The sequence below is a fragment of the Marmota monax genome, unplaced genomic scaffold (assembly GCF_021218885.2).
Source record: "Marmota monax isolate L192 unplaced genomic scaffold, Marmota_monax_Labrador192_F-V1.1 WCK01_AAM20220418_F8-fsc00018, whole genome shotgun sequence".
Classification (NCBI taxonomy): Eukaryota; Metazoa; Chordata; class Mammalia; order Rodentia; family Sciuridae; genus Marmota; species Marmota monax.
The window spans coordinates 1,294,358-1,306,693 of record NW_026692201.1 but is presented as its reverse complement, the minus strand read 5'-3'; the positions used below and the strand labels follow the sequence as shown (position 1 = coordinate 1,306,693).

At 33.0% G+C, this 12,336-nt stretch overlaps 1 protein-coding gene across 2 annotated transcripts in view; it reads right to left on the bottom strand.

Annotated features, from left to right (window-relative positions):
- Cert1 (ceramide transporter 1) overlaps positions 1–12,336 on the bottom strand; it is a 111,398-nt gene that overhangs the window by 97,563 nt on the left and 1,499 nt on the right. For both annotated transcript variants that reach the window (XM_046426932.2, XM_046426928.2), the window contains exon 2: positions 7,835–7,969. In XM_046426932.2, the coding sequence (XP_046282888.1) occupies positions 7,835–7,969 (135 nt within the window). The remainder of the gene's footprint in view (positions 1–7,834; positions 7,970–12,336) is intronic.

Sequence of the window (12,336 nt, the reverse complement as noted above, 5' to 3'; positions counted from 1 at the left end):
AAAGGACTGAGGATGTACCTCAGAGGTAGGGCCCTTGCCTAGCAGTTTGATGCCCAGGGTTTAATCCCCAGCACTGCCACCAAAACAAACAAACAAAAAAACCAAAACCAAACAACAATGACAACAAAAAACTCATACTCTGAATCACTTTCCTATAGGTCCTTCTGATTTACTCAGTTACTTTTTTGTTTGTTTTCAGATTCGGGACAGACAATAGACATTCTTTGTGGTAGATCTTCCAACTCTCCTTTCACTAGCAGTCCTTTTTAGTGACATATCTTGGTTTAATTTTGCTCATGACAAGGCCTTGTAGCATGGGGTGGATGAACTTGTAAGATTTGTTACCTTTTTTTTTTCACATGTAATCTTTTTGTAGTTTTGGCATTATTTGCCTACAACGATTGGTAAAGGTGTCATTTTGACCAGAATTTATACATATGAAGTTATTTTCTATTATTTCAGGAGAGAACTTTTTAGGAGGCTATTTGCCACTATTTTTAGCTACTACTGTCTTTTACCTACCTGGAAGTTTAAGGAATTAAATGGTTCTTCAAGGTTTAATATGAAAAAACAACAGTATTTCCACCCCACCTTCACTTTCCTCTTCCCAGAAGTAATCAGTTTCATCTTGTACCTGATAACTTGTAAAATACTTAGCACAATTCTTAATATATAATAATTGCTCAGTCCTTTTTTGCTTTGAAAAAAATATATATAATGACAAAAAAGTTGAGGAGGGTCCTTATAGGTGGTTCACCGAAACGCTGTGACTTAGGTTGGGCCCAGGAAGAGAAATAAGTTTTTTGACAGGGAAGAGAAAAAAGGCATTCCAGAAAATGGGGAAATGAATGGGCAAAATTAGCAAGGTACCAATCAGACGGCCAGGTTGACAAGCAAATGTTCATCTCTTCTTCTCATAACTCTTCCCATTTCTATGACAATTTTCCCTAAGTTTGACATTTTATATCCATTGCCTATTCAGACTGTCAGAACTAACAGCCTTTATGTATAAAGACTAGATTGATTTAGATGTCAGAGCAACTATCAAAGTCCAGAGAGTAAGCAGTTAAGAAAATGATATGGTTTAAACCATTAGTCATGTCCATTCTTTATCTCAGCACAATTAATTTTCCTGCTTTAGGAAAGTGGTTCTCAAAATTTCAGTTTACACCATAATTACCTGAACAGTTTGTTGAAGACAAGGTCTGGACTCACACCCAGAGTTTCTAAATGCATTAAATCTGTGACAGGGACTGAGAATTTGTATTCCTTACCAAGTTCACAGCTTACACTGATGCTATTCTGCCCTAGAAACTTCACTTTGAGGACAATGACCTCTAAACACATTTTCTTTTTAATTTAATACTGCCTTGTTTTGATGAAGCCTACCCCCAAAAGCTACCTGAAAAAAGATGCTTATGGATATATTTTAATTTTTTTATGGAAAATTTCAAACATAATCGAAATTCAAGAACACGATAATAAACCCATTACCACTATTCAGCTTTTACAATTATTAACTGATGGTCATTCTTGTTTCATCTATATATCCAACAATTTACACCCTCCTAAGTGGATCACTTTGAAGCAACTTTAAGGCATATTATTTAATTTCTAGATAGCTGAGTATGTATCTCTAAAATGAGACATTTTCAAAAACCACAAAAGGTAAACTTTTGGGATCGTATTTTAAATGTTTTTATTCTATCCTGATACTTGCTTAGTGGTTTGGCTGGGTACAGATACAGTACTAAAAATAACTTTTCTTCAAAGAATGAAGGCACAGTTTATTGTGTTTTAGCTTCCAGAGTTGTTCTTGAGAAATCTATGGTCATTTGGAATTCTTGTCCTTTGTTGTGATTTGCAAATCCTTATCCCCACCCCATTTGGAAGCATGGTTATCTTTCTTCCTAAGTCTGATTTCCCACAATCTGGCTTTAATGTGAGTCTTTTTTTTTCATCCATAATGCTGGGATTTCATCGGCCCTTTCAATGTAAAAACTTATGTCCTTTATTTTTGAAAGTTCCTAAACAGATCTCAGTTTCTCAGATTAATTAACTCCATCTGCTTTCAACTTCTACATTGTTGTCTTTTGTTGTATCCTCTCCTGTAGTCTCTGTCTTTTGGGGTTTAAAACTTTTTAACCCCTCAACTATTATTTTCATGGGGCAAGAGAGAAAAAAGATGCATCTTTACCTGGGTGAATTTCCTAATGTCTTTAAAGCTAAATGAAAACACTTTAAAACAGCACTGCTTTATGAAATTGCATCAATGTGTAAATTTGCAGGACTCTCTACCCAAACCTCTCTCTTATCCTTAAGACATTATCACTTTAGAGGTGACTTAATTTCTGGATGAGGTAGCTGGTCATGGCTTCTTAAGTTCTTAATTCATTATGATCAATTTATAAGGGATCTATTTTTTTTTTCAAATGATGATTCCTCATTAGTGGGAAAGAATATTTTTAAAAGAAACAATTGTTGGTTAAATGTGTATTCTCTAACTTGGAGACCAAGAAAATATCTTAGCTTTCTTTATAAGTCATGATTTTCTTTCTTCAATGTAGAAATGACAAAGGTCAAGTCTACACAGCACTTACTCCAAGGAAAAAGCTCAATGATAATGCCAGTTTCTTTGATAAATTCAATAAATGATGAGTTATCAGCAGGTAACTTTACAGCTTTGTCACTTTAATTAAACAAAAGAAGACAGATGAGGTGGCACATGTATGTAATCCACGTGTACTCCCAGCTACTTAGGAGGCTGAGGCAGGAGGATTGCCAAATTTGTGGCTAGCCCGGGCAACCCAGTGAGATCCTGTCTCAAAATAAAAATAAAAGGCGCTAGGGATTTAATTCAGTGGTAGAATGCCCCTAAGTGCCATCCTTACTACCCCCCCCCCCAACAAAGACTACATAGAAAGCATATATATTTTTACATATAAATATTATACAATACATTATATAATAGTATATATTTATATATATTTAACATTGTGAAACAGAACTACTTGGTGGAAGAAAATCTTACAGAAAATGTATGATATCTTTTCAAACACTACATGCCACATATCCTGGCTCTAATGAGTCAACTCCATCTTTGACCTCCCTTTGATAAAGCCAGCTTCTTCTATCCTTTTAAAAAAAAAAAAAACAACAACAACATAGGTTTTATTTTCAATACAAATATTTCACAAAATAAAGAAATTCTGAGAGTCTACTATGTGCCAAGAATTGTACAAAGCAAAATGTTATTTCTTTTAATCACATATTCATTCCATACTTGGATTTTATCTCCCATTTTACAGTAGCTGAAGCTCAGAGAAATTTAGTAATTTGTTTTAAGTTACCTTTTGGCCATTAAAAAATAAAGTCAAGATCTGCACCCAGGTTGGACTTCACAGCCCATGCATAATATTTCAAGTACTTTATAAATTAATATAAAATGCTAAATTGAAAAAATAGTAACAACTGATGTTTGTGAAGCTTAAAAGACCTTTAGAAAAACTAATAAGCTTCTCGCTAACTAATTCAAGTAGGCAAATCTTGAAGATAAAATGTATCCCTCTTTTTAAGAAAACTAGAATGCTAAAACAGAGATTTAACAGATTACAGAGATTTAACAGAAGGCATTAACAGTAAGCCTCAAATTTTAAAAAGCTGCTTTATATCATATTCATGCAAGTTCTACACAAAATAAAATGCAGTGTATATGCAATTTTCCTATCCCCATGGCATGTAATAAAATAATACCAGATGGGAACAGAAGACTTGGGTTCTAGTCTTAATTGATAATTTGTGTTATGGGTTGGGTTGAACTATGTCCCTTCAAATTCATGTTCTAGTCCCAATATCTAGTACTGCAGAATGTGACTTTATTTGGAAATAGAATCACGCAGATATAATTTGGATGAGGTCACACTGGAATAGGTTAGGCCCTTAATCTGACTTTTGTCCTTTACAAGGAGGGGATATCTGGATACAGATACACACATAGGGAGAATGACCCTGAGAATGTGAGCACAAAAACAGCAGAGAATGGAGTGATACATATGCAAGCCAAGGAATCCTAAAGATTGCCAGAAAACCACCAGAAACAGGAATGAAACAGGTTCTCCCTCCCAGCCAACAAATGCTCACACTGTGATCAGGACTTTTGGCATCCAGAAGTGTGAAGCAATAAGTTTCTGTTGTTTAAGCCCACCTAGCATGTTATGGTGGTCCTAGAAAACAAATTCATTTTGTAATTGTAATTTTCCAATAAGTTATTTCAACATTCTATATTTCACATTTCAATAGGTATCCTTTTTTTATTCTAAGACCGCTTTCCAAATACTTTAAATATTTTCTACATTCATGGTATTTGAGTTCTATTATTTGAATTAAAATCATGTTATCAAAAGAAGGAAGACATTATTTCCAAATGGGAGAGTTGATATTACTAGTCTCTTAAGGCATAAATCTTACTAGAGTTAAGATTCTAATTTCCTTAAATATTCACTGGCAAGGAACCAGGCACTAGCAGTCCCAGGTATATGAGAAGCTGAGGTGGGAGCACCATTTAAGACCAGCAGTTCAAGACCAACCTGGGCAACATAGTGAGATCCCATGTCAAAAATAAATAAATAAAATAAAACCAAAATTTATTGGCAAATATTCCTCAAATGAGAATTAATTTTTTATCTAGTAGTTTTACTTTTGCATATATCTTCCTCTTTCTTTAGTTATCACTAAGGCAGTTCAATATAGCAAAATTACACCCTTGATAGAAGGCCTATTTCTCGAATTTTTCATTCATCTAGAGTTCCTTGTATAATGACTACTTATGGTACTAATCTTTGGTGATATCTATTTTGCTGATCATTTCTATAGCATCATTTCTGAAAATTCTATATTAAAAAAAGTTTATATCTAATTATTCTTTGTGTGGCACTTCTAAAATTTGTTTATTTTATATAGTTCTCTTCAATTCTGAACATTCCTTTCCCTTGCTTTTACATCTCCACTGATCTCATAATTTTGTCAGGATCTTTCAACTTCCTCTTGCAATCACTATTTAAGAGTTATCTGGCTTGATGGGGGAGGTTATTTGGCTTTAATGTTTTATTTTAATCTATTTTTACTCCGTCTCAGGTTTCCTTCTGAAAATAATAAAACGTGAAATGTCACATTTCCCTATAACTCAAACTATAATAAGAATAATGTAAATTCCACTCATTTGATAATTTTAAAAGGTCTACAAGATTATTAGTTATATAAAGTCAGATGTCTAAAATAAGAACTGGTACTACAGAACTTGGGTAAGCCAATACTAAAGACACTACTGTTTCTATTACACCAAAACTCTACAGTTACTCCAAAAGACATCTAATTTCAGTAAATGCAAATAAATAAATTCTTATATCTTCACAAATAGATAATTAGTAGTTTAAGGAAGTACCTGATGAAATATTAGCAATGTAATTTTAAAGGAAGAAGGCATATGAAAACTAAATAAACAGAAGAAATTAAGAAAAACCTACAATACACATTTTATGTGATGAAAGTGACATTTCAAATGGGGGATTGTGAATTATTCAATTAATGGTATTAAGATACAGAGTTAGTCATTTGAAAAAGAAAAGCTACAACTTACACATTCCTCAAACTAAAATAACTTCAATAGAAATTAAAATTCATATGTAAACTCTAGATGAAAGTGTAGCTACATTTATACAGAGATATAATCTTTGAGGAGGAAAAACCTATGTGAACATAACCAGATATAGGAAAAGGTTAATAAAAATTTTTAGGAGGCCTTAAAAAAAACACTAAACAAACTATAAAACAAGCAAAGGAGAATCAGATAAATGACAACACAGGAAAAAAAAATCCGCAATAAATATGACAAATATCATATAAAGGGCTTCTACAAATTAATAAAGAAAAAAAAACAAACAGAAAAAAAGAGGAACAAGCAACTGGAAGTAGAAAAAATATAAGCAGGCTATAAACATATGTGAAGTTTTTCAAGTTCATTAGTAAAATATGCAATTTAAAATAATAAGACACCATTTTGAACTAACAGTTTGACAAAGTCAACTTTTTTAATACTTGAGGGAATGGGGAAACACATGTACTCATACACTATTGGTAGGAGCCAAAAGTGCTACACTTTTGACAGAACACTTGACAATAACTAAAATTTTGAAGTGTTTATGTTTGATTCAATCATGTTTATAGTAAAAAAAAAAAGAGAAAGAGAGAGAGCATCTCAAAGTCAATGTCAAATAGGGAAGAGGCAAATAAGTAAGATAAAAGGCATCCACAAAATTCAACAGAATGTAGTAGTTACATCTAAGTGTATTGGAAGAAAACAAGGGCAGAAAAAAAAAAATGAAGGCTATAAACAAATAAATGTCGTTGGGCTGGGATTGTGGCTCAGCGATAAAGTGCTCGCCTAGCACATGCGGGGCGCCCTGGGTTCGATCCTCAGCACCACATAAAAATAAAATGAAGACATTGTGTCCAACTACAACTTAAAAAAAAAAAACAACAAATAAATTTTCAGGAAGAATGACAAGAAATTCACCTTCGGTTGTTTCTTGAGTACAAAAACAACAAAGTACTAAGGATAAGTGTTTACTTTTTATCATATAAGTGTTTACTTTTTAACTTTTATCATATAACAGTCAAAATAAATACTGGTCCTTTGTGTTCAAAATATTTCTTTAAAATTGTCTCTAGAATGAGTAGAAGTAGTTTCCTTATTAACAATTTCAAACAATACCTATTTATCCAACTTGACTGACATTCACCCAAACTTTTGTTTTAAAATTGAACATATAATTGGAGCAGAATGTAATAAAAAGAGAAAAATACAGTAAGATTTTTCTTAAATACATAATAATATATAAATCAGATTTAGACAGTAACAAATATAGAGTATACCTTTTTCTTTTATGAGCAACAGAAATTCTATCAAAAGAAAATGTGACTTTGAATGGGTCAATAAAACCAGTATTTTTATTTTAGCATACTCATTTTTAGATTTTAACTATAACAGCTCCCTTAACTCATCTCCATTTAACTGTCCTGTCTTAGTCAACACTGTTGTTTTTGCTCTTTATTAAATATGTCCATGGCATGCTGACCACCTAAACTAATAAGATATATCTATTATAATAAGGCACTTCTGATGCCAGTAGGTGAATTATATGGTTAAAAAGTCAATTATTCATTCCTGAATCTGTTTTTGCCAGTAAACTTGGTATAGTCCTTATGAGACATGAATTAAGAGTACAAAAAGAAAGGGCTGTTTCTATGTAAACTAAGTTGAAAAAGTTGTTAAATTAAAGGTGACATAACCGCAAATAAGGAAAATCATAAAAATCCCCAAAGAGCTTATACTTAGGGTCTTTAAAAAGTATCTTTAAACTTTTTTTCCATTTTAGAGAGATCAAACATGAAAACTGCAGATAATGCATATGGATATAGTAAACACAGGAACAACTTCTCTCAACTCCACAACAAGATGGCAAATGACTATATATTTTAAGTTAAAAATTTTAAATAATATTGCATATGTTTTTATGATTTCCCTGATTTCATTTTTTAAATAACCTACCAAGTAACTGTCCCTGTCTCATCAGTTGGTAAAAACTACATGTCTATATAAAATAACAGTATGTAGTAATAAACATTCAAAAATAACTGTATGGGAAAAAGTATTAGAATGAAATATGCTCCACAAGGGCAAGGATCTTTATTTTCTTAAAGAGATGTAGACCAAGTACCTAGATTAGCTACTGGTATACAGAAGACACTTAACGAATACCTAAAGAACAGAACTTACCGTGATCACAGCCTTGCTAAGACAGATGGATCCCCTGCATCCATATTCAGTTTCATCCTCAGATTTGTAGTAACTCAAAGTATTGTTTTTCAAAACTACCCAACGATCCTGCCACCCATGAATGTAGTTTGTCCACTGGGGTGGTTGGGGAAAGAAAGGAGATAGGGAAGAAAAAAGTCAGTATTTTAGAAATCCAAACTTTTTGAAAAAGCAATCTAATTTTAAAATCAAAATGTGAAAAGTCTTAACTCAACAAGCATGATTTTGAAAAGTAGAGATTTCATAGACCGTCTAATGATTTTCAGTAGTCTTTATAATATTTTAAATAAATAAATAAATAAATAAATAAGAAATACAATATAGCATTTTTAATAACCTCTAAACTTTGAAGAAAATCAAAGCAGGAATTTGGCTAAGAATTCTGCTTCGTAGTCCCTGGCTCCTGCCACCTGTGTGACATTTAAATTGTTCTGTCATAATTAGTATACTCAATAAAAAATAAGTTCAGTTAGTCTCTCTCCTTCATCAAGTATTGCATAGTCTTCTAAATCAACAGTAGTATGGTGCCAATCATTGCCAAAATTCTATTTTTGTTGTAAATTATTTTCATATGAAAATTTATGATGGTCCTAACTACATCAAAACTAAATACTAAATCATTAATCTTTAGTAAGTATACATCAACTTTAATTTTTCCCCTACAGAACTCAATAGCACATGTTGAAATGATTAATTCACTTTTCAAGTTTCCTTGAGGACGTATTTTTTTAAACCCAGAAGTAAAAATACAAACATAAAATTGGATGTCACAAACATACTAGGATTATCATTCTCTAATACTGTACTTAAAAAGTGACTTCTGTGTTACTAAAGTCTTGATGTATAGTGAAGATTACAACCAATAAACTGGCAAAGGTAGAAATATAACCTCTATGAGAATATTAATTTCACATTTTTATTTATTCTCCAAGGATTTAAGTATAAACAATCCCCAAACTAACTGCTAATTCCAAAAACTACTTCAAAATGGATTGTTAAAATGTAATAAACTGGCTCAAGCTTTTTAACCATTGAAAAACCTTTGTTTTCCTATTTCCTAATTCAGAATGTTGAGATTGGCTCAACTCTTAAATCTTCTAAGCTCCATTATTCTAACCTCTCACTGAGAACTCACCCAAACTCTTTTTCTATGGGCTCCCTAATTGCTATTTTCTTATTTCTGCTTGTGACTTACTACCACTAGGTACCAACTTGATTAAGCAAAACTGAACTTACCTCCTCCCTATAAAGTGTATTTCCTTCTTATGTTCCTACTATCTTGACTGCTTTTGCTACTTCTACAGTTATACAGACTCAAAGCTGGATCAAGATTAGTATATAACATGAACAGAGTGGTGGATATAGGATTAAACAGACCCACCTACTTTACTACATGTGTAAATAGAGTTCTAACACATCACTTGACTTTTGTAAGCTTGTTTCTTTGCCTGATTATCGCTGAATAACATAATGAAAATGCCTAGCATAGTCAAAGAAGATACTCAACAGGACTATTCTGTCTCACTCCTTACAGAGCTCACCAACAAATCCTATCAATCTTTCCTTCATATTAAACCTTTAAATTTTCCTCCTCTTTCCAATTTTCCTATCAAATTACCAAGTTCCTGGATTCCTGAGAAAGGCTTAATAATCTGACCTCTTCTATTATCTTCTGCTTTTCATAACTTTCCATAATCTTATTTACTTATTAAGCATATTTACTTTTCTCATATAGTCATCTTATTAAGAATACAGCTCCAAAACTCACATGAACAACTTCCATTGCATAATATACAGACAAATTAGATCTTGTTTCCCATTACTACCCATCATGAGGCTAGTTACTATGTGACTGTGGTCAAGTTATGTACTTATCCTCTCATGTGTTGGTTTCTCTGTCAGTTCTATCTCAGAGTAAAGATTAAGCAAGAATAGACTAAGAACAGTGCCAGGCATGTACTATTTTCTCAGTTTGAGGCAGAGTTATGCATAGCTAATGAAGCTTAACCTTCAATGTCTCTCACAGGTCAGATCCTATCCAAAGTGACAGATGAGGCCCCAGCAATTGTGTCTCTATAATTTTGTATTATTTTTCTTATAGAGGAACCAACAGATTATATAAGGTTTAGGACTATTTAGTTAGCAGATGTTAGCTGCTTTTATTACACCTGGAAGGCAGGTTTCTGCTTTGTTCTCATAATGTTTATTTCCTCCCTTTCCCTTTTTAAACAGACAAGATAATATGCTAGACCTGCAGAATAATCAGGAATCCTGTCACCAACAGTCTAGCAAGCATAAATTCAGAAGAAAATATATTTAGTGTAAGAAATCAGTAGCCAGGTATGAGGTACACACCTGTAAATCCAGCAACTGAAATAGAAAGATTCCAGGCTGAATCAGGAGGATCACAAATTCAGTAAATTCAGGAAAACCTAGGCAGTTTGGCAAGACCCTATCTCAAATTAAAAAGTAAAAAGGGCCGCAGATGTGACAGAGTGTTCTTGGGTTCAATCACTAGTACAAGGTGAGTTGGGTGGGGGTGTCAAAATCAAGTTTCAGTCAAAATGCTATGGGAGCTGGCCCAGGTGGTGCATGCCTATAATCTCAGTGACTTGGGAAGGTGAAGCAGGAGGATGGAAAGTTGGAGGCCAGTCTCAGCAACTTAACAAGACCATGTTCTCAAAATAAAAAATAAAAAAGACCTGAAATGTAGCTCAGTGGTAAAGTACCCCTAGGTTCCATCCCACCTCCCCTTCCCAAATTGCTAGGGGATTTGAAGGAAAGGGGATCTTAAATAAATAATTGGTGAAGTAAGAAAAAGCTTTATGGAAAGGACAATATTTGAGATGGACTCAAAAGAACTGCAGCCAAGAGGTATGTGGAGAAGTAAGAAAAAACATAAAGGATGAAGGAAACTCAGAACAGTTTGATAATAACTTATTTTATCCAGGCTTAGTTGCTTTTAAGACCTACAAAGGCAAAAGTCTTTTCCCAACCATGATCCACCCTGATATTTGTAATTACCACACAGAATTATTGTGTATCCATTATTTCGGGAACTTAACTCTCTTGAGAAGTGATTCTAAAAGAATGTATGCTTTGTAGATATTTCATGTATTTCAGATTATCATATAGAAGAAAAAAACTGGACTGGCAGATTTTTAATATAAATTATACACACACATCCATTCCAGATCCACTCCATAACAGGGGAGAAAAAAAAAACAAACTAGTTTTTAAAAACTAGTTAAAAAACCTATTTATAGTCTCAATTCAAAGAATAGATACTAAGATCTAACTCTTGTTTAAATTATCAGATAAGCACAAAGGATTTGAAATATATAACATGTACTTTAAACTTAAAAACATGTAACATTCCTGGTATATGTATTTAACATAAAACAATCTTGATGGAGCTCAGTGGAGTGCTTGCCTAGTTAGCATGTGCAAAGCTCTAGAACTGCCAAACAAAACATCAAGAATTAAAAACTTAGAGAAAACAAGCCTGGCTGGTGGCTCAGGCCTGAAATCCCAGTGACTTAGGAGGCTGAGACAGTAGGATCACAAGTTCAAAGCCTGCTTTAGCAAAAGCAAGGTGCTAAGCAACTCAGTCAGACCCTGTCTCTAAATAAAATACAAAATAGGCCTGGGGATGTGGCTCAGTGGTTGAATGCCCCCCGAGTTCAATCCTGGTAACCAAAAAAAAAAAAACCCCAAAAAAGAAAAAACAAAAAACTTACAGAAAAATTTACATATAACCATAAATTGTTAAATTTCAGGGAAATTTCCTTCTTAGCTGTTAACAAGAATAATACCAATAACTTTATTCCTGTTGATTCTATATATGCAGCCACAAACTCGAAGTTATTTCCCTTCTGCAGTAGTCAAATAGTGTATTTCTACACACTTAAAACACCAAAGAGATAGTCTTCCATTTTTTGATCTACAGTATACTTACTACCTTATCGTGCATACAGTGAATACTTAGAGCACATGACTTTTTTCCATCAGCCACTCTGCTCCCCAAACTTTCCCCAAGTGATTATCAATAGGTCAGAAGTACAGCATGAAAAAAAAAAGTACAGTGTGTTTTATAAAGCACTTAATATCACAATACTAATGTGGCAGTTCACTTCTCATATAAGTGAAAAGTGATGAAACTGAGAATTGCTAAGAAGCAAAGAATTCATTTCATAACTACCTTCATATGACAATGTATACATATTGCACAGTGTGTTCAATACAGATGACTAAATTATAGGATTTTTTAATTTGAAGAAACCCTGGAGATCTTCACTTAATTGAAAACATCCCAATGAAATTCCAAGAGCAATCCCAGTATCAACTGACACGCCATAATTTTTCTGCTATACAAATAAAAGCTAACACTTGTAAGCAGTACATCTGACAAACTCATGCCTTTCCTAGGTCTTTATTATTAGCCTTCTAAAGACATTATAAAG